Consider the following 20,301-nt stretch of genomic DNA (forward strand, 5'->3'; position numbering starts at 1 on the left):
CTGTGCTTCAGAACTTCACTTTTGGAAGCAACAAACTCTTAACTGTCTTTTTCCTGGATTTCTGAGAGCTGAGTGATGTTCAGCTATAATAAACTATTGTAGTTTTGTATTCAGCAAATGGAAAAGCAAGTTAGTGGTTTACCAGAATGTTGGGAGACAGTGTATGTATACAAATGAGGTACGTGTATACCTCATCATGCACTGCTCCTGAACTAATAACTGAAGTTTCCAGAATTCAGTTAAAGTTCTGTCAATGATGTTTTGTGTATTACTCTGTGCATCCATTGTAATGCTTTCTTTTAAATCCAGGTTTAAAAAACGAATGCTGATAGAACAGCTTGAGAGTTTTCTGGAAGAAATCCATCGCAGATCCAATCAGGTCAACCATATCAAGAGCAGCTAAGAAACTGCACATGAGAGAGCCACAGCAGGGCACTGCTGTTCTTACTTGCATTCATTTTTGACATGCACTCTTATCTCAAGTTCCTGTACCTGAAAGAATGAGAAGCTGCTCAATAAAGTGATGAGAAGTATCAATCATCCTTTTTTTTTCTTCACTTCTGTTATTTTTGTAATGTGAAATATACTACAAAAACATTTTTATTTAACTAAATTGAGAACTTCTTGCTTGTCATGGACATAAGTGTCACTTACCCTCAGGTTCTATTTTTCTTAATCTTACCTTCAAAACTATCACCTCTTAAGGTTGAACTTTGCCAAAAAATTGCTTTGTAATTTTCAAAAAGTAAAAAGCACATACATTAAACAAGGTAATGTTTTGTATATACAGTTATTTTGGATATATTATTGTAAGTTGTATAAATGTATTTTGAAAAATATTTAAGAAAAGCACTTTTGTTATTCCATCAATAAAATCTCTATTTTAATCTTTGTGTAGGTTTGAGTATAGTTTTTATCAAAATTATTTGTTTTGCCTTCCCTTTCCAGAGCTTGTGTTCTGGTATCTGTGTTAGAGACTGAACAGTGGGTATGTATCACTGGATGTTCTGCTGTTAATCGGAATGAGGAAAAAAGAGCTAATGCTGAATTGCAGCTACAGTAGGATATCTTGTGTACTTTGCACTTTTGGTGGCCAGCATAACAAAGTGATGTGTTGTAGGCACATTTGTAGCCACGACAAACCCTGTGGTTTTATTGGGGGATACAGTGCAGTAAGCAGGGGTCAGTAGCCTTTGAGGAAGGCTGCACAGAGGTTTTCTGTCTCAGAGGATTTTACGGGTTTACAAGTGTGGGAACAGCCACAGAGTGCTGCTGCCTGGACACAAAATATCATTGATTGCTTTACTGGCCACATCTTTCAGCTGTGCTGGGTGCTCTGGGTTATCTGCAAGGCTTTGTTTGATTCAGTGGGAGCTGATTAAAACAGTCCTCTCTAATGCTTTTCTTGGGAGTAGTGATTTGCTGTCTCCCCCCAAAATTATGGGCCTGGGTTTCTGATGCTTGTGCCATGAGTTGTTGAACACTTGCCATATCCCAACTTTTGTCAGGATGCTGAAAAGCAGCCCCCATTTTTCATGATGCCAGGAGTCACATTCAGTGTTTTTCTGGAATGTCTGTTCTATGTTGTGTGCTTCAAAGGCAGTAGAGGTAGTGCTGCTGTCTCTTTTAGCAGTATTTGTTTGGTCACTGAGTGGGTATTTCTGCTTCTTACCTGCTTTGTCAGGAGCAGGCTGCCCCTGGCACATGGTAGAATCACCATCCCTGGAAGCATTCAAAAAGTGTGTAGGTGTGGTATTTAGGGACTTGGTTTAGTGGTGCATGTGGCAGTGCTGAGTTAATGGATGGACTCTATGATCTAAGAGGTTTCTTCCAACCTTAATGATTCTATGATTCCATGTCAGTTTTGAAAATGCCTTTCAACTTCATTTTCTTTTCACAGCATTTTGCTGCTTGCTTGTTATTTTCTATATCAGCTGGGTTATAACTGTCTGAGGTCAGGCTGAATTTCAGTTTTATTCTTAAGCTTTGGGCTTCAGAACAAGGAAATGAAATTGTGCTTGAAAAATAACATCACAAAGCTTTCTTGTGGGTTGTTTTCACTCAAATCACCTACATAGTCAGCAACAGCCAAGCTGACTTTAGCCATGATAAAGTTGAAGAGAAGCTGTTGGCTCATATATTAAAACATTTAGGAGGCTAAACCTGTTCCATTTTTTTGCAGATGTTTATTTGGACACTGTGTTTGCTGTAGTTGTGGTACTGATGATTCCTAGACAGCTCTAAGTTTCAACAGTGTCTACAATGCAATAAGGTAGTGGTGATTCTTGGGATTGGATTGGAATTGGATTCTTGGAAAAGTGATATGCTTAAAACTGTGTTTTAATAAATACATACAATGTAGCCTTTAATTTCATTGGAGGACAGTTCATCACAGGAGGAGCAGAAGTCAGTATATGCATTTAGTGCTTATGATGAAGGATTTGTAACTCTTCCTATAAAAAGTACTGAACCTGTAAATGAAAACAGTATTAACATTATTTGAGTTTGGGGCCACATTTTCTAGGTGCAGTACAGTTTAAATACATAAGTTAGGCATGGAGCTAGCAGATCATAGAATTGTTCACTGTATGGAAAAACTGGCTGCAATTGCATGTTTGTCATAAAATCAAAACATTTCTGTATTAAAAGCACCTTTCCAAATAATTGGTAGCCCAAACCAGGAACCTGCCAAAATCTGAAGCTTACATTGAGCAAAACACAACCTAAGTTCATTGCTTTGTGTTCATATTTTAGTTACAGAAGAGAATGAAATGACTGTTTCAGATTGACTGGATTTGTTTGGTTATTTGTAACATTACCTTACCTGTACTTCAAAGGGAATGTGCTGAAATCTGAAATTCAGATTTAAAAACTCTAAAATTTTTCAATTATTTTGAGCAGAACTGTGCTATTTTTAGTATTGGAAAACATATTTCTCCTCTTACTTGAAAATTGATGCAACGAATACTTTTGGTCTACATAAAGATTCATGAAGAACTTTATGGGCATAGAAGTTTTAAGCGCTTTTAGACAGGTGGATGAAAAATAGATCTTGTTTATCTCTTCAAGTTTTCCATACCTCAAAAACTTGAATCACTAAGTCTGAGCAAATGAAATGACTGAATGTTTTCACTTTTTACATTAAAAAGCTTGAATTACAGAAATTATTTTTAATTTTGAGTTGATTGGAAGGTATGTAGTTTATGCTTCACATAAAAATCTTGTTTTACAGTCTGATTTCCTTCCTCTTTATATAATTTATATATATATTGTAAACTGACCATTTTATTCACCAAAGTAAGTTTGTTCTTAATCCTGAAGAGTCTGTGGCTCATGTTTCACAGGTGAGCTTACTAATGCCTTTTTGTTTTAAAATTCTCTATTTGCCAAGTAAAATACTTTTATTCATTGACTGATAATGATTGCCAAAGCATATTTAAAACAAAATTCCAACCAAGGCAGTAATTTTCTCTTTGTGTGCTTGCACTGTGGTCAAAATTAATGATATGGGTTTTTAAAACAAAATGTTACACAGATATTCACTGACTAAGAGAAGAGTGTGTGTTGCTTGGAAGCAGATAAGGGAGATTATTTCTGTCTTTGTGCTAGGCCCCAATGTGTTACTGAACCCTATAAATATCTGTATGTTCCTTGAAGGTCTAAATGACTGTGACCCCAGGTATGAGAGAAATGTGGTGGTTTTAATGATTTGTAGGAAAATACTTCAGGTGCAAAATTACTGCATTATTATATTATTTAGAATGGTAAGAGTTGTTGGATATTGGCCTGATGCTTCAGAGTGGCAAATACCTGCTAAATGGTGAATAATGGAGTTCTTTATTATTGGCAACAAGCTAAAGGGTGTTTTATTTTGGCAGACATTCTGGAGTAACTTAATGTGATTGGATGTCTGAAATGAGATTTATAATCCACTATTGAAGTTAAAGGAGCACTGTGATACTTCACTCTAAGACGTGCTCTGCAGTTCTGTTTGGGTTTTTGGGTGGATTTTGTTTCGGTGCTAGGGGAGGTCATTTGCAAGAAAAGAGTTAACAGTTGCAAAGACATTTTTTGGCAGAAGTCTGTTTGCTATCAGTATAAGTTTCCTTTATAGGGAAAGGTTTTTATTTTAACTACTTCAGATGTTAATCCAGCTGGTCCAGCCCGTTTGTAACTTGAATTGCTCTGTAGAGATCAGTTTCTGATGCTGGAATGTTCAGCATCTGTGAGATCTCTCTAGTGCCTATAATTTTGATGGAAATTTTTTCAGCACATACTGCCTGTCCAAAGAAGAGGCTAATCTGACTTCCTAGACTTATATTACTGTTATACATTCTTTTTAAGGAAATGAAAATCTATGCTTTAAAACCCCAATCCCACTGTTTCTGTGGTTATTTGAAGTTTCCTGGACTGAGGAATGGCATGCTATTTGTATTGATTTCAGTGCTACCTGTGTAGCTGGTAGCTGGGATTCTGCTCCTGAAAGGCAGAGCGTGCCTACCTGTGTTAGCTTGTCTCAGGAAGAATGTGAAAGGTCGGTCTGCTTTGAAAATAGGTGTTCGGGATCTTTTCAGTAAGACCATTGCTGTAATGCAACAAAGAAAACATCAGTAAAATGTATATTTTTTCTTTCCGTCTTCCATACAGTGCCCTCAAGCACTGGCTAGTACCTTGACTTTTGAGTTGCTCCTCTGCTTTAAGACTAAAACAACAATTTTATCTAAGTGAGATCAGTCTGGCAAAATTAACATGTGAGGAGTTGTGAGACTACATGCAGGTGATTCGTGCGTATTTCAATGCTGAATGGTGTTCTGCCTGGCATTGGATCTCGGGGTAATTTGTGTTGTCATCGCATTCCTAACTCTGCTGAGATCATACCTATTCCCTTACCTGTTAGCCAGTTCCTAGCTATGCTGTTCTGGTGAAAAAGATAAGCAAGGCACAAATGTGGTTCCTTATCCAATTGGGAGGCAAGCAGCAGAGAAATACCTACATCATCCTGGAATTTATCTTGTCAGAACTCTCAACAAAATCTCAAGTATCCTCAACTCAGTTTATGACTGTCTTTCCTCTCTGTTGTGGGTTAATTATTCAATTAAATAAAGAGTTTTTAAGACTTATGATGGCTCAGCTATTATTAAAATACATCTTGTTTAAATAAATTCTTCCTTTTAGCTATATACTATTTAGAATACCTTGTCAAAAACTCCACCACTAAACCCACCAGATCTAGATTATTTTTGAACCGTTAAAACAATGGAACTAGTTTGAAAATTCATTTAAGACACAATAAAACTAGTTTAAGAAGGCACTATTTTGGTGCTTGAAAAAAACAAAAAAGCCTAGCTTCAAGTCATCATGTGACTAGATCCAGAGCTTTTAAAGTAAACAATAAATGTAATTGCAGTTTTTAAAATTTGCTTGTCAGCTTGTTCTGACAGGAGTTAAGGGATGTTTTAGCATTGGTTTCAAGGGGATAAAAGTATTTTTCTCTTAGTTTTTCGTGTGTAACTGAAGTCACCTAAAAATATTTCTTTTGTATGGGCCTTACCACAAAGTTATTAAAAATATTACTGCTCCGATAGAGATTAAAACTGTTACAAAACTTAAAACTGTATGGCTCTGCAGAAAGGTTAACTTAGTTATGCCAGATGCGTTCTGCACACCATCATATGTACACGTGTGTCTTATTCAGGGCTGTTTATAGAGGAATACTGAATACATCAATTCAGGTGCCCAGGTTTCTTTTTGGCATTGCAGCTGTGGGATGTTGGAGCGAGGGGATGTGCAACAGTTTGGGCACCACAGAGATGCACTGCCATGCTCTCTACATGCCTCTTAATTCCTCCCTGGGAGCAAGGAGAAGTGATGGAGTGCCCTGGGCCCCAGCCAAGGACCCACCAGCACTTGTGGTGTGGAGCACATTTCTCCTTGGTACAGCCCAGGGAAGCAGGAAGGTGAGATGTGGTTAATGGTGAATGAGTCGTGTACTGACTGGGTAGTCCATGGCTGAGATTTTGCTCTGAGTCTCCCACTCGCCCAGTCCCATCTGCTCATGTGGAAGTGGTCTGTTAGCAGGAGCTACTGCACGTGAAGGTCACACTTCAAAGTATATAAGAATCAAGCTTGTCTGCATAAAACTTGTCCATCATTACCATTAATGCTATCAAAGAAATCATCCTCAAGTCCTATAGCAGTTCAGGGGCTGTAGACAAAATATTACTAACCTTTTTTCATTTTTTGTTCTTATGATCTGAACAAGTAGATATTTAACCAGCAGAAAAATAAGTGGTATATTTTCTCAAACTGAATTTTCCCTGAACTGGCAAAGTTGTTTTTTTCATTTCATCCATTACACCTTAATCGGACATCAAAAATTAAGGTTTCTTGTGAGCAATTGCAAAGGTAAAATGGAAATGTGTTAAATACAAAAGTTTGTTAGGCATACATGTGAATTCTACCTATGCTTGTTTGTTTTGTTTTAAATAAAAGACTAGTAGTTGGTTTTATAGTGGTAAGCTCCAGAAGTGAGAAGTTTGTCTAAGTATTTGATTTACCTGTAGATCCTGATGCCTTTATACCATCTTCTGTTACTTCAATCTCTGCTTTATGGATAGCTTCTGAAATATAAAGACTATCTTGCTCTGCAAAACCCCCAAAATTAAGAAGTTATTTTCTGCATTTCATTACAAACATATTTAAAAAAATAATTAGAATGCTTTTACCTTTTTTTGTGCAGAATCTAAGGATCACATAACTTAAGTATTTCAGCCTTTGACTGTTCTCCCACTATATGGTTAGAGTGGATTGAATGCTGAATGGGAGTTACTAGTTTGAGAGGTCACCACTTTGTGGTGGAAGGCAAGGTTACATAGTGAAAATAGAAACTTTAACAGAGTGAAGGCAATGAAAGAACTGAAGAACACTTAGAAAGGAAAATATAGAAAAAAATGTTCCTCAGGAAGAAACAATGGAAGTGACATAAAATGAATCTTGGAAAAGAATTAATTTCAGAAAGACACTGAAGAGAGTGTTAGAAGTTTGCTTTTCTCCAGCTGCCTGTACAAGGTAGAAAGCAGGAAAGGTAGAGAAGTTTCTTTTTTTTCTTGTTTGAATTCAAGGATCAAGTCCAACATGTAGGTCAAATCAAAGAAATGCTAAAAGAGAATTTTATCTATTTCTGTCTTAATTTTGTCTAGTCAGAAAAACTGGGAGGGAATCAAGCAGGACAAAACTAAGGAGAGGAAGAATTTTAAAAAGTAGATAAATCTTACACGTTGTTCAGGGGGAAAAACAAGCTTTCAAATCTAAAAAAGCTATTTCAGGTTTGAAATGAAGTAACACATGTATTTGCTAAATGTGATCTGAGAGTAAATATTTTTAAGCTTATCCTTCTCCTTCATACAGAAGAGGAAATGAAAACTTACCTATGAAAATTTACCTATTTTTGCCCCCAACTATCTATTGGTTAAGTAAATGATATATTTTCCTTGTGAACTCTGCCTTACATAACTCTTAGACCACATAGAACCCTACTGCTACAACATGGTGGTGTAAGGCTAGAACTAAAAAGGGTCTCAACATATCCTTTGTTCCATAACCCTGCCAGGGCAGGATCACATACTTCTACAAGCCTTATCCTGTATGCCAAAAGCCAAAGGGAAGCTGGTAAATTATATTGTTTATGGAATTAATTTCCCCAAAGTATTTATCTTATTTAAATAGATATTAACTTTATAAAATACATCCTTGTGTAATTTATCAGTATATTAACATTTGTTTGCAATAAGCAAAGCAGCAGTGAGCAGTAACCAATTATTTTAATGTTCATCTCTGTGCAGGCTGAGATCTATATTGCAATGGAACATTGCTATGTTCACTTTTAAGAGCAGCATTAAAAACTCCATGAGTAATGTGCCTTCTGAGGTTCATCCCAGGAAAGCAACTTTTCTGTAAAAGCAGGTTTGTCTGAATTGGAGCAATTTCATTTATTCACTCACATGCACAAGAATGTGAGCTGCTTGCTGGGCAGCTACACTCCCAAGTCTTTACTGTGAGCAGAAATGACTTAAGTTGAAATATTTTGTTGCTGGAAGGAGTCAAAAAGAATAAATAATGTGGATTCTTTATTTTTCATTTAATATTAAATGGGGACAAATTTTCCAAGGAGCAGAGGAATTTAGCCATTACAACAGTATTTTAGCAGAGGGAAAGTGTAACTTTGTATACTGATTACTGGATTAGCAAGACAATATAGCCTGGGCATAAACCAGTATTGTTTGCAGTGTCAGGAGTTGGACTATCCATTTGTTGGACCAGCATCCCTCTCACTGTTAAATAACTATTTGAAAACACAAACAGGAATGTAAGTTTTACTAAAGCATCCTAAATTTTTGAATAAATAGCCATTTTCCTAGGCCTACACTGTCTTGACAGTTTTAATTTTATAGACAAGAAAAAAGTAAGTTCAAGACCAAAACCAAACCTTTCCTTTTCAGGTTCCTCTTTCCTAGAAAACAGCTCAAAATACAATTGCAGTTAAGTGTGAATTGTGCTTTAGAGTTTCACAGATAAAGAAGTACAATCAATTCAGAAGAGCCAGGCAGGTCTAACAAATCATTCAAATGTAAGAATCTGCAACTATTGGGTCAAGGGTCATTTTGTATTCAGTCAAGCCTCTTACCTGAAATGCCTTTAAAATTAGCAGTGATGGGATCAAATGCATCTCTAATTCCCAAGGCAGAAAGAACTGTCTTTAGGTCAAAAAGGCTTTGAATACTGAACCTGAAATTAATATGATAGACTTTATTTAAATGCAGGATTTGTAGTGTTTTGTAGAATTAAACGTCATTAACAGATACAATTTATTTCAAGCCTTTGCATTTCATCCATGTCTTCCTGTATAAGCCCAGTGCATTGTCTGATGGTGTATTTGCAGAAAAGTAGCTCACTTTCACCTGAAGCCATTAACAGAAGGAATCCCTCTGTTGCAATCAGATTGCTACTAAATCTTCTTGACATGTGAATTCTGCATTTTCATGAAGTGTTCTATTTCTAATATTATTTTTGGCTATAGCAAATGGCCCTTGGAAATATTTCCCAAAAATTAGCTTGAAGAAAACAAATATAAATGTCCACACTGGTTTTCAGTGTTCTGTTAATGTGATGAATATCTTGTAGGGGACGTGTGTAATGAAGCCCTTCCATACTAATCCATACAATGGATACAGCCATATAAAGCCTTTTGTGCCTAATTCCTCCTGCTATGCAATTTTACTGGAGTAGATGATAGAAAATCCTCCAGCATAGGTGTTTGCTAAAGCAACAACCGACTAAAGCGGAAAAATGCATGAGTGAAACCTGCTTTGTGCATGGAAAGATGGTTATGGCTGCTGGAGGGAGGCCAAGCTCTTTGTCCCATGCTTTTTTAGTACTCCGACAAGTTTAAGAAAGACAAAATAGTGTGTCTTTAGGAGGTTATGTGTTTGTTCTTCCCTAAACAAAGAGAAAAATGAGTGTGGGAAAGGTCTAGCAACATTTCTCTGGTTTAGATCCTTAAAGGATTTATACCCCAAATTGTAAGTAAAAGCTGTAGGATCAACTGAAATACTTAGGGTTTTTTTAAACAGTACAGAGTGTAACCAGAAAGTCTTGTCATTCCTGGCTCACCTCTTTTGTGGTTTAAGAAAGGGTTAGAGCATCTCTGATCATGTGATGAATAATGAAACCAAAAGCATGTAATTTGATTTTGCTCACACACTGCTTGTGTCAGCACTGGTCACATGGAATTCTGACAGCTAAAGTAGTGAATCCATTGTGCTAACGTTGCTTACCTAGGCAGAAAAATGTCCATCTTTGTTCTCTTCAAGCTGTTGGCCCAGAGGGTTATGGTTTTGGTAGAAAGGTGAGACTCAATCTGAGACAAAGGTGTTCTTTTGTGGCTGGGAAGCACTAGGAACATGCTGAGTTTCTCTCCCAGGTAGGGTAACTCGACCACACTGAAAGCCTCCAGAGCTGCAGTCTGGAACTGGCCTGTGGGTGGGCAAAGAGAGATTTTATTTCATCATGCAAGTGGGAAGAAAACCCCGAACCCACAACCCATGCTGGGGTCAGCAGGCAGTTCAGAGCAGCTGTGGTGGGATGTAGGGAGTGGTTTCCAGCTCTTGGGCTCCTGCAGCCAGCTCAGGCTGCTGTGGACTCACCCTGAGTGTGCCAGAGACACAGATACCTTGGCAGAGCAGTGCCAGTGCCACTGATAGCCCCTGAAGAAACACCTCAACAGAGCATGGGTATTTTATTACTGTTCCATATAACAGCTGTCCTGCTTGCTCAGTTTGGGGATAAAAAACCCAGAACTACCAAGGCAATGACAGCAACTATGATGACTCTTCCCATAATGTATATTCTTTGAATGAACTTACAATTTTATTGTATTTTTCACTAAAATTTTACTACAACAGATAGGAATTATGAAAATAAAATGCAGTGTCTAGCTGATTAATTGAAACCTACTTTGGCTCATGTTTTCATCTTTACTACCTTTAAAATCTATTTTAATCTTATTTCAATAAAAAGATAGTTCTATTAAACAAGAGTTAGTATATGCTTATTTAAGCATTAACTATTTTTATTTAAGCACCAAATTTATAATTTTTTAAAATCTAGGCACAGAGATTTATAACAGTCAGATGAAGGTCATAAAAAGTAGTCTCAAAATTAAAAGAGAGAGAAAAAGCTGGAGAGCTTCCAAACTTGCAATTAATTTTACAGCGATTTGTAACAGCCATTTAAAAGTACCATTTTCATCCCATATTCCAAAAAAACAATTAATCCAGGCATTTCTAATGGATTCTGTTATACAATAGAACAGATTGGGCGGTCACAATTTTGCTTCCTTATGTTTTCATATAAGAATCCAGTAAGTAGCATTTCAGGAACACTCAGCAATAGTTAGTGGGCCAGGAGTTAAGTACAACTTAAGTACAAGGCACAAGTGAAAGTCCTACTGCCTTTACTGCAGGCCATCCAAAATATTGAATCTACACCTCCTTCACCCAGCTGTAGCTGTTGTATCTTCTAGAGGAGATGCTCACACTGTTTGAGGCAGTGGTTGTAAATAACTGTGTATGGGTATGTGTAGCTCATGTTCATATTACCTAAATATTTGTCAACAAATACATAGCTATAGGATGTCTTAAATATTTTGTGTACAGTGTTTGTTAGGTTTGCAGATATGGACTAGAAAGGATTCATTAAGTGTTGATTGTTCTGCTAGATTAAATTTTAGGCTCTTAGCCCTCCTGCCTTGCAATCTGGAGAGAGAATTGCTCTGTTAAAACCAACTCCCAGCATGTGGATAATTTGCTGGGAAAAGATGTTCTGGTTTTTAATGGGCAGGCACAGAAGTTTATATTTGCAGTGCACTGGACATGAGTGATATAATTTGTTGGCATGCTGGTATTTTGAAGTCAGCGCGTTCTGCACAAAGGTTATACAGTCCTTATTTATTAATTAGAAAGAAAATCAAAGACTTGAGATTATTGAGTCAGAACACTTAGTGTTTGTTGCTTGAAGTAATCCCATAAGGATTACACATATGCTAAATTAGAATTCAAACGTTGTTAACAAATTGCTTGGAAAAATGAATATGTAAAATGGTTGTGGTGTTTAAGAAGTTGTGTGATGTTGACATTTTCTTAGAGCAGTCTTACTTGTCCCCAGGCTGGTTTGTTCTGTTTGGCAATGTTAAAAGGATAAACAATGTTGTAAATGCTACAATTGATAACAGGCCACAGCTTATCTTTCTCACTCTGTGTTTCAGATCCTGGTGGGACACAGCTGCTATCGTTTAATAATGAATGACAGTCATCTCAGTCCTCTCTTTAGTTGTACTGAGCCAGTCTTTTGCATTAATTTTAAACTGATTTGTTAGAAATGTTTCTGGATTTTTTAGTGACAATGATTGAATCGGCCCAATCAAATCTGACAACCAGCAAATTTTAAATGATCCCTTCCATTTCAGCTTTGCTCAAAAGTCTCTCCAGCTGCAAAGAGCTCACACATTTCAGCCTGGATGAAAGGTAATATAAATATTTTGTCTTTCCTTTTCTGTGCAAAAATGTAGTGCTCTAGCTACCTACTTAAGGATGATAGGATGTAGTATCTTATGTTTTGGCAAGTGGTCAAAAGTGCACGACAAATTATTTCACATCAACTTTGCAAGGACTCTGGAGCAAATATATGGTCAGAGAATGCAGTTCAGCTGTGGAACTCCTGGTAATTGGCTTTACCTGAGATCTCTGCTTGTACAAGCAACAGCAGCATCCTGCCTTCTGTCATTTAATAATCTGAGGCCTTAATGACCACCCCAGAATATGAGAAGAACTTGGATGTGGAATTGCAAATGAGTCAGCAAAGATTTTTTATAGCCTGATGATTGTTTTTTCCCATGACTAGGGAGCAGGAGTACATTTGTAAGAAAAAGAAGGCAATCTCAGAAACTTTAGGTCTGTCTTTGAGAAGTTTTAAGACACTCTGGAGAAAAGAATAATCAGGTCACAGAGAGAAATAGAAAGTGAAATAAATTGCAATATTATGTAGACTGGCAAACAAAGTTATAAGCTTTTTTGACTTGTTAACTAATTTGATAAAAAAGCATAGATTCAGCCATCTAATTTTAGGTAAAACATGAAATATTGTTTCACCGTGCCACTATTTACAGGTAGAAATGGTGGCACTTAGAACCAGAAAGGCAAGGCAGCAAGCAGCAACTTGAAGGGGAAACTGCAATGAGCAAAGGTACAAGAGGTTGAAAAGGGTCACTAGTAGCTTTCCAAAGTATTGTCAATGCTCAGGACTTCTATCAAAGATAAACAGTGAGATTGCCATGGAGACTGGAGTGATGGAAACAAAATGGTGGGTCAAAAACACGCAAAGAATTTATATATCTCTGGAGATTTTTCTCCTCTTGATTTACCTAGGAAAAAATGCCAAAAGGAAAAAGGCCCTGGTGGGGCCAACCTTGGGTAACCACCCTGAGCCAGTTCTGCAATGCACTACACGAGGTATTTTTATCAAGACATAGAAACTGTAAAAGCATTTTATCAAGCATGTGTATCCCCTCATTGAGAGTTTTGTGTATATTTCTGGTCATTTTCAAGAAAGATTAATTTAAATTGGAAAAGTTCAAAAATAGAACTAGTAGAGAATTTGAGCATTTCGTTTTTGAATAGTTTAGAAGAGCCTGGCATCTTCCTCTTAGCTATTAGGAAATTGAGAGAAAACTTGGTGACTTGCAATTACATTTGGGAGTAAATGTCAAAGCTGAGGAGAAGCTATTTAACTTAAAGGATAAATCAGTCAGGATGTTAAGAGATATAAATCTGTCTTCAAAAAAAATTAGATTTGGAATTTGGACAGTTTTTATCCAAGTGCAGTTCTGAAATTTAGAGTAGGAGGGAAAAGAGCTTTTTATATTTTGAAAGAGATTGTGTAGCTAACTGGCATAATTCCTGGTGGCAGAAAATTAAGCCTGCAGCATGAGTCCTTCTGTCAGCAACCCACATACATCAAATCTTTGAAAGTAGCCTACACTGTATTCATATATTATACAAATAAAAGTTTGACCTATATTTATACTGTTTTAAGCTCATGCTGAGATCATCCACTGATTTGGTATACATGACATAATAATTTATTTTATATTTCTAGAATTTGTTCCTCAAGATCTGCAGTTTTTCCCTAAAGACTTGGAGACAGGCTGTGACCACATCTGCAGGTCTGCAGTGCTGGTGCTCCTGTTTATGCTCTGCTCCCTCTGGTGCTCACACATTCAAGGGGCGGTGATTTGGCTGAGGGGCCAGGAAATTTCTTACCCAGCAAATCAAATTGGTGGGGGCTTGATATAATTTTAGTCTTAATTGCCCCTCTGTCATGGGGTCAGAAGTGATTCCTACTGTAGCCCCTTCCTAGCCAGCTTTATTTGACCAGCTCCATGCTATTGTAAAGGACTTTGTATACTGCAGTGTGTCAGTCAGTCATGTCATTCATCAGTCAGTCATCCCTCAGTCTCTCTTCTTTCTTTCTTTTTCTTTCTTTCTTTCTTTCTTTCTTTCTTTCTTTCTTTCTTTCTTTCTTTCTTTCTTTCTTTCTTTCTTTCTTTCTTTCTTTCTTTCTTTCTTTCTTTCTTTCTTTCTTTCTTTCTTTCTTTCTTTCTTTCTTTCTTTCTTTCTTTCTTTCTTTCTTTCTTTCTTTCTTTCTTTCTTTCTTTTTCTTTCTTTCTTTCTCTCTCTCTCTCTCTTTCTTTCTCTCTCTCTCTCTCTCTCTCTCTTTCTTTCACTCTCTCTTTCTCTCTCTCTTTCTTTCACTCTCTCTTTCTTTCTCTCTCTTTCTTTCTCTCTCTTTCTCCTGGGACAATGTATTGGTGCCTTTTGACTGTTTCCTACATCTGACAAGTTTTTTATGGAGTAGTGGGAGGCGTTGGTCTATGAGGGATGGGACAGTAGACATTTTAGGAACCATTTTGAACCCAGGATCTGTTTTATTATTGCCTGGAATTATGAGGAGTCAATTTGGTCACCTGGGTGGTCTTTTAATTTGATAGGACCTCTTCTGAGACTCTCCAAGCTGGGAAAACAATACATCTTAGTGTGGTATCTGTGGAAATGAAATAAATCTGTTCCATATTGCACAGTAGATCAAATCTGGATCAAGGACAGTTACCATAGTTAACTTCAGCTGTGTGGTGCATGGTAGGCACTTTCAGGGTCAAGCCCTCTGGCGTTGTAAAAGGCAACATCTGGGAATCCATGAAGGAAAACTTCTTTTGCCACATGCTTCTGAAGTACAGGGTGCTCACCAGGGTGACCTGGCTGAGCGATGACCCAGCGCTCCCCGGTGCCATCCCACGCATATCCCCATCTGCATGGAAAAGAGACAAGGGAGGGGAACACATGCCGTCCTACGTGCCCAGGTCTGAGTGACTAAATAAAGCAAGCTGAGACCACTCTCCACCCCTAAGGCCTAGAGGCACAACTCACAAGGCACTGCCCACCCTCTACCTTCCCCTCCCCAGTTACACATGCACCTCCCTGGAGCTGCCTGTTGGTCCATGCTCTCTCCAGAGTTGAGATTGAGCTGGCCAGTGCTTTTATTCCCCACTGAGATTTTTTAAACTCAGAATCTGACTGCTGAGCTTACGCCCCTGTGTGTCCCCTGTAGCACCATGAAAGCATTCAGTGCCATGAATACGGTCCAAGGGGAATTAGGCTGTTCCTAATTAAAACTGAGAACACTGCAAATGATTGCCTTTTTAAAAATTAAGGGAACAAGGCAAAGTGGTTAGCAGCTTGACACTGCTCATAGATTCAGACCTATTCCAGCTCTTTCTTCACATTACAGATGAGTGTTAACACAAGAATTAGGTTTCTTGCCTTTCAGCCTTGGTTTGGGCAACATGGAGTGTGGCAAAAATCTTTATGCTTGGTTAAAATCTACTTCTCCCATTACTCTTATTTTATATTTCATTGGTGTGCAACCATTTCTGTGGGTCCCTATGGTACCTGCAAGGTCAGTGGTGATCCACTCCTGTGTGTGGGTGGTGTTGGGGTCGGTGAGGTTGGTTTGGAGCAGGCTGCTGTTGGCCCAGCGTGCAGCACGCTCGGCAAAGTCGGGTGAGAGCTGCACGCCTGCATCCACAAGGAGGGAACATCCCAGCTGGACCACTGTGCCTTGGCTGGAGTCAGTCTCTGCTTCATCCACCGTGTGCATGAAATCCTGCACGCTTTGATCTGCCAGGCAAGAGAGAAACTGTAATTGTGCTGAGGCTAAGGACAGCAGGGATTGCCCCAGAGCTCTGCAGCTCTCAGCTCCAGTGCTGACACCAGTGTCCTCTGACTCTTAAACCCCTATAACAACTGGAGCACTCCTGTCAAGCACTGCTGCCACGGGCAGTGATGCACTGGGCATTGGAAAGCTCCCTTCACGTGTCTGTAGAAATCACCCCAGTGTGGAAGTGCCAAGTGGCGGATCTCATGCCAGGCTCACAGTTTGTATGCAGACACAGTTCATAAGGTAGTTATTCTTTCTTGGTCACTCTCTGAGCTCCCACCAGTGAGAATTAGTGCCTCTGGCCATGACTGGCTGAGCTGCCAATGCCACAACTCTGCTATCTCCTTCTCCTGACCTTATCCACCTATCCCAGGAAAAGCATTTCCCTGATGACCCTTCTGCCACCCTTGGCCCTTAGATGTTGTTTGATTTCTTGAAGGATGGTGTCCCAAACTGCCCCAGTATTGCTGATGAGCCCTGGCTAAACTGAGCTGATAAGTTGCTTCATGTGTTATAAGTGACTCCTTTATTTATACAGCCCACAACAGTGGACTTTTTTCTTTTTAAAAGAAAACATAGTCTGAGTTGTAAAGTTCTTGTGTGTCTTGCATTAGTATAGGAGCACTTGGTGAGCTCTCTGAAAGATGTGAGAAGTCAAAGATGGTAAATTAGAGGCAGAGATGAATGTGAGGAGTGGTATCCCAAGCTTGTGACTTCACCACGGTGCTTAGCTAACCAAAGTCGCGAATTCTAGCTTGGACAACAGCTCAAAATTGCTTTAATTAAACAGCAAAGAGAAATAATTTTAAAGCATGTCTTTTTGTCTGTGCTATCTAGAGATACATTGAGATATCTAGAGATCCCATTATACATTGTTTTTGTTAGTACTAGAATAAAGGTGAACAAATTTTCCAAACATTGAGAGAAGTTTACAAGTGCATCTAGGAGCAGATTCTCTGTGAGCAGTGAATGAACCATTGATGTTTTCATTGTTTTCAGCCTGCTAAGGTTTTAACCATATCCTTCATAATTAGTTAGGGCAGACCAACATAAACATTAATGCAAACATCTACTGGAAGAATGGAATTTTCTCATATATGCATGCATTCACAATTTGTGTTTATTCATCTTATAGAAAATTTCATCTAAGAATTTAATTTATTTATTTGATTTAGACCATTTGAGGAAGTGGTTTCCTTCCCTGTTACTGGAAATACACTGTATACCAATAACAATAGATCCCATCCTACTTTATTTTCACATTCATGCATTAATATTGCTGAAAGCCAAAGCTCATGTGGTTTATGCCACAGACAGCTCAAATGGAGATAAAATGTCTGCTTGCCATGATGTGCCACATGAGAAGAAGAGATCATAAAAGAGCTAGCAGGTCATTAACAGCCCCTGCACTTCTCTGTTAAATTTTCTGTGAAGATCTGTGCTTGAATTTCACTTTGAAATGTTATTCTGTAAGGTCCTTTCATAATAACTGATCCCGTAATGACCAGAAGTGTCAAGCAAGGTATAATCCTTGTATGCATTAATGTTGTTTAGGAATTGAATTTACAAAAATAGGAGTCAGTAGGCAAGACTTTGTTATATCAGCTGCTCATAATTTAGATGCACTCTCCCTGTGTCAGTACATGCAGCTGTATCTGTATGGATCAGCCAGAGTTAGCTGTCACTGCTGTGCTGGGGTGGAATATCAATGCTGCTCAGAATGGTGCTGGTGACTGAGGCAGGTTACTGAGGCACAGGACAATGAAATTGCTGTGGGTTTTAGTTTTCATGCCCTGAAGGTAAATTTTATGCTGAGAAATAGCAGTGTTATCTCTATACATAAGTATTGTATGTAAGCTGCAAATTTTGAAGATGAGGCAGTCATCTGCTTTTCATAAACATTCTGCCCATAATGTAAAATAGTTTTTGACATGTGATTTGAGATGGTAGGATAATCCAGAGCTAAAATGAAAACAGCATCCTTAAATTCAGCTGACAATGCTGGATTTAAAGACATCTGTCTTTCCCATATCCCTTCCAAATTCCCAGTGAGTTTTATATTTTAGCCTGCTTTCAGGGAAAGATGCAATTGCACCATCCATCTGTCAATGTATATCTCAGTCTGCCAGTCTCCTTCTGATAACTTTTCATCTTTTTGGCCAATTGTAATAGTATTAGAAAAGTCTTAAATATAATTCAGCTTCTATAGGTTTCATGAAATTTTTTTAGTGGGATAGGAGAGAAAACCACTGTTCTCTGCCTGGCAGTTCTTTGCAGAGCACACAAAGGAGACCAGGACAGAGTGGACACAATGGACCTCTGGCAAACCTGGCGTAATTCTGCTGCTCAGGGAAGTAGCTTTTCTAGATGTAGCTGTATTTTGTGTCATAAGAGAGTAAGTACTGATTCAGAAAAAAAGAGGAATAATAACCTGTTTGTCAACTACTCCCTTGAGTTTCCTTTGTCCATCTGATACCTGGCTGTCAAAGACAGAGAAAACTACATCTTGCAGTGAGAGAGAAAGCAGAAGTTTAATATGATGTGTGCAATTCCTGTCACCTTTGTAAAGCTGTAACTTTATTACAAAAAGTAAGACAATAAGGATTTTTTTTAAAGTACATTACCATGAATGCTGTATCCTAGGACATCTTGCAGCTCTGTAAAGGTATTTCCTTGAGCTCCAAACTGCAGCAGCTCCAAAGAAGCAGCCACACTTGCTGGAGAGACAACCAGATTGGTCCTGTTCTCTGCTTCAGACACCTGCCGGTAAAGACTGATGGCAAATTCAGTCTTCAGCTCTCTCAGCTCATCATAGGAGATGCAGTTCCCCTTGGCTGTGCAGCAAGCAGACAGGATGAATGCAGAGAATAAAATGGGCAACATGAAGATGAGCTGGGAGCAGTCTCCACCAGCTAATACCTGCAATTAATGACATGGATATATTTAGAAAAGCAATAGGCTGAGGTGGCAGAGGAACTTTCCATCAGTGTTGAGATGTCACTTGCAATACTAATGATAATTGTTAAAATACTTGTCCAGGTCTACTCAGTAGCTACTGACATTAAAAAAATAAAAAAGAAAAAGAAAAGAAAATACATATGTATGGACGTGCTGATGACTCTGTTGACTAACAAGAACTGAATTTTCCAGAATGCTGTAGCATGTAATATGGTATTCCATTACAGAGCCTGGAGACACACAGTCTCTTGGTTAAAAATTAGCTACCTGCACGCATGATGGGACAACTCAGTGCAATCTCCATGCTGCTGAGCTCCTTTCTGTCCCCAGCAGAAGGGGGGTCACACCCAGCACTCCCAGAAGGAAGGCCACCCCTTGTGAAGTGCAGAAATCTAATTGGAGCCTCCAGGCTGGGCTTTGGATCCAAGTTTGCAAAAGGGTGGCTTCAAATTTCCCCCCCAGGTATTCCCTCTGTGAAATTTATGCCAGTGAAAGAAAAGGTGATATTTGCAAAAGGCTCCAGTGCTTGCAGCACAAAATCATCACATCAGATTTTTATGGGAAATCAAGCACTGGTCAACGTTCTATTAAGAGACACTTAGATTCATATTTGAAGGAATAATGTTAAAATGAGAGAATAGCTTTCCTTACAGAATTCCACATTTGAAGAATGTATGCAAGTATATTTTAAAAATTACTGCACCTTCTTTCACCTCAGGATTTCCTACAAATCTTTCTCCATGCCCTTTGCTCTAGAGAGCACCTCTAATGCTTTGTATTTACTCACAGTTAGCTCGGTTAAATTGTCTTGCCTTTCTGTGTCCTTCTGGGTGTCTGAATGGAAGCTGCCTATGAAGGTCTTGTCTCCTTCTTTAATAGGTAGTGGAGCAAGGACTAAGTCATGAGACTGCATTTAAAGGGATAGTCAGTGATCAGAGTCTCTGTCGGCGATGTCTGTACCACTCTGTCCAAATTCCTGTAGGCTACAAGCTCTATGGAGAGCCAGGCAAAGCAGCATGCCACTGACCAGCAAATCCAAGGCAAGGAACAAAAAGGTACACATGGACAGAGAGTCAGCAACTTCCTCGCAAGCCCTGCTCGAGCCTCATGAGGCTTGTGACCTGCTGGTACCGAGCAAGGCATCTCCTATCTCTCTTCCCACCCCCCTCCTTCTTTTATATGAATTCCATTGATTCCTCTGCCACAAAGGGGAAGAGAAAGGGCTCTCTGTGTACCAGGCACACAGCTAATTTTTTTACCCCCACTTTGAAACCTTATTCAGAAATCCCGTGCAATTAAAATGTCTTTATTTCCCTTTGTTTTTAATTAATGCTATCTGAAATAGCAAGACTTTCTTTCACTCTTTAGTTTCCAGAAGGAAAGAAACAACAAAGTGCTGCACCTGAAGGAGAGCAAATAAGGAAGGGGCCACTTTGAATGGACCAGAAGCAGAAGAGCTGTGGTTGTGACTGCTTTAAAAGCAGTTGCAGTTGTTCATGTCTTCCTTCGTGTGAT

The 20,301-nt window shown here is 38.6% G+C and overlaps 2 protein-coding genes across 2 annotated transcripts in view; one reads left to right on the forward strand and one right to left on the reverse strand.

The window, feature by feature from the left end:
- INTS6 (integrator complex subunit 6) overlaps window positions 1-861 on the forward strand; it is a 38,781-nt gene extending 37,920 nt beyond the window's left edge. The window contains exon 18 of the mRNA XM_058824154.1: window positions 310-861. Within this exon, the coding sequence (XP_058680137.1) occupies window positions 310-403 (94 nt within the window). The 3' untranslated portion in view covers window positions 404-861. The remainder of the gene's footprint in view (window positions 1-309) is intronic.
- Window positions 862-2,427: 1,566 nt separating this feature from the next.
- SERPINE3 (serpin family E member 3) lies at window positions 2,428-18,711 on the reverse strand. The gene is made up of 8 exons (XM_058800386.1): window positions 18,453-18,711; window positions 15,561-15,788; window positions 14,722-14,919; window positions 9,834-10,032; window positions 8,684-8,784; window positions 6,558-6,644; window positions 4,502-4,585; window positions 2,428-2,471 (listed from the first exon to the last, which is right to left on the reverse strand). Exons 1-8 carry the CDS (start codon window positions 18,709-18,711, stop codon window positions 2,428-2,430), a joined length of 1,200 nt encoding a protein of 399 aa, XP_058656369.1.
- Window positions 18,712-20,301: the final 1,590 nt, after the last annotated feature.

The sequence above is a fragment of the Ammospiza caudacuta genome, chromosome 2 (assembly GCF_027887145.1).
Source record: "Ammospiza caudacuta isolate bAmmCau1 chromosome 2, bAmmCau1.pri, whole genome shotgun sequence".
NCBI lineage: Eukaryota > Metazoa > Chordata > Aves > Passeriformes > Passerellidae > Ammospiza > Ammospiza caudacuta.

Bases quoted from the DNA above. Each gene is read 5' to 3' on its own strand.
- SERPINE3 (XM_058800386.1), bottom strand. From the start codon at position 18,711: ATGTTGCCCATTTTATTCTCTGCATTCATCCTGTCTGCTTGCTGCACA. The intron at 10,033-14,721 runs GTAACTGTCCTT...GCCCACCCACAG, and splicing joins CACAGCTGAAGTTAACTATG to GCCAGTTCCAGACTGCAGCT. The intron at 8,785-9,833 runs GTAAGCAACGTT...TATTAATTTCAG, and splicing joins ATGGACATTTTTCTGCCTAG to GTTCAGTATTCAAAGCCTTT.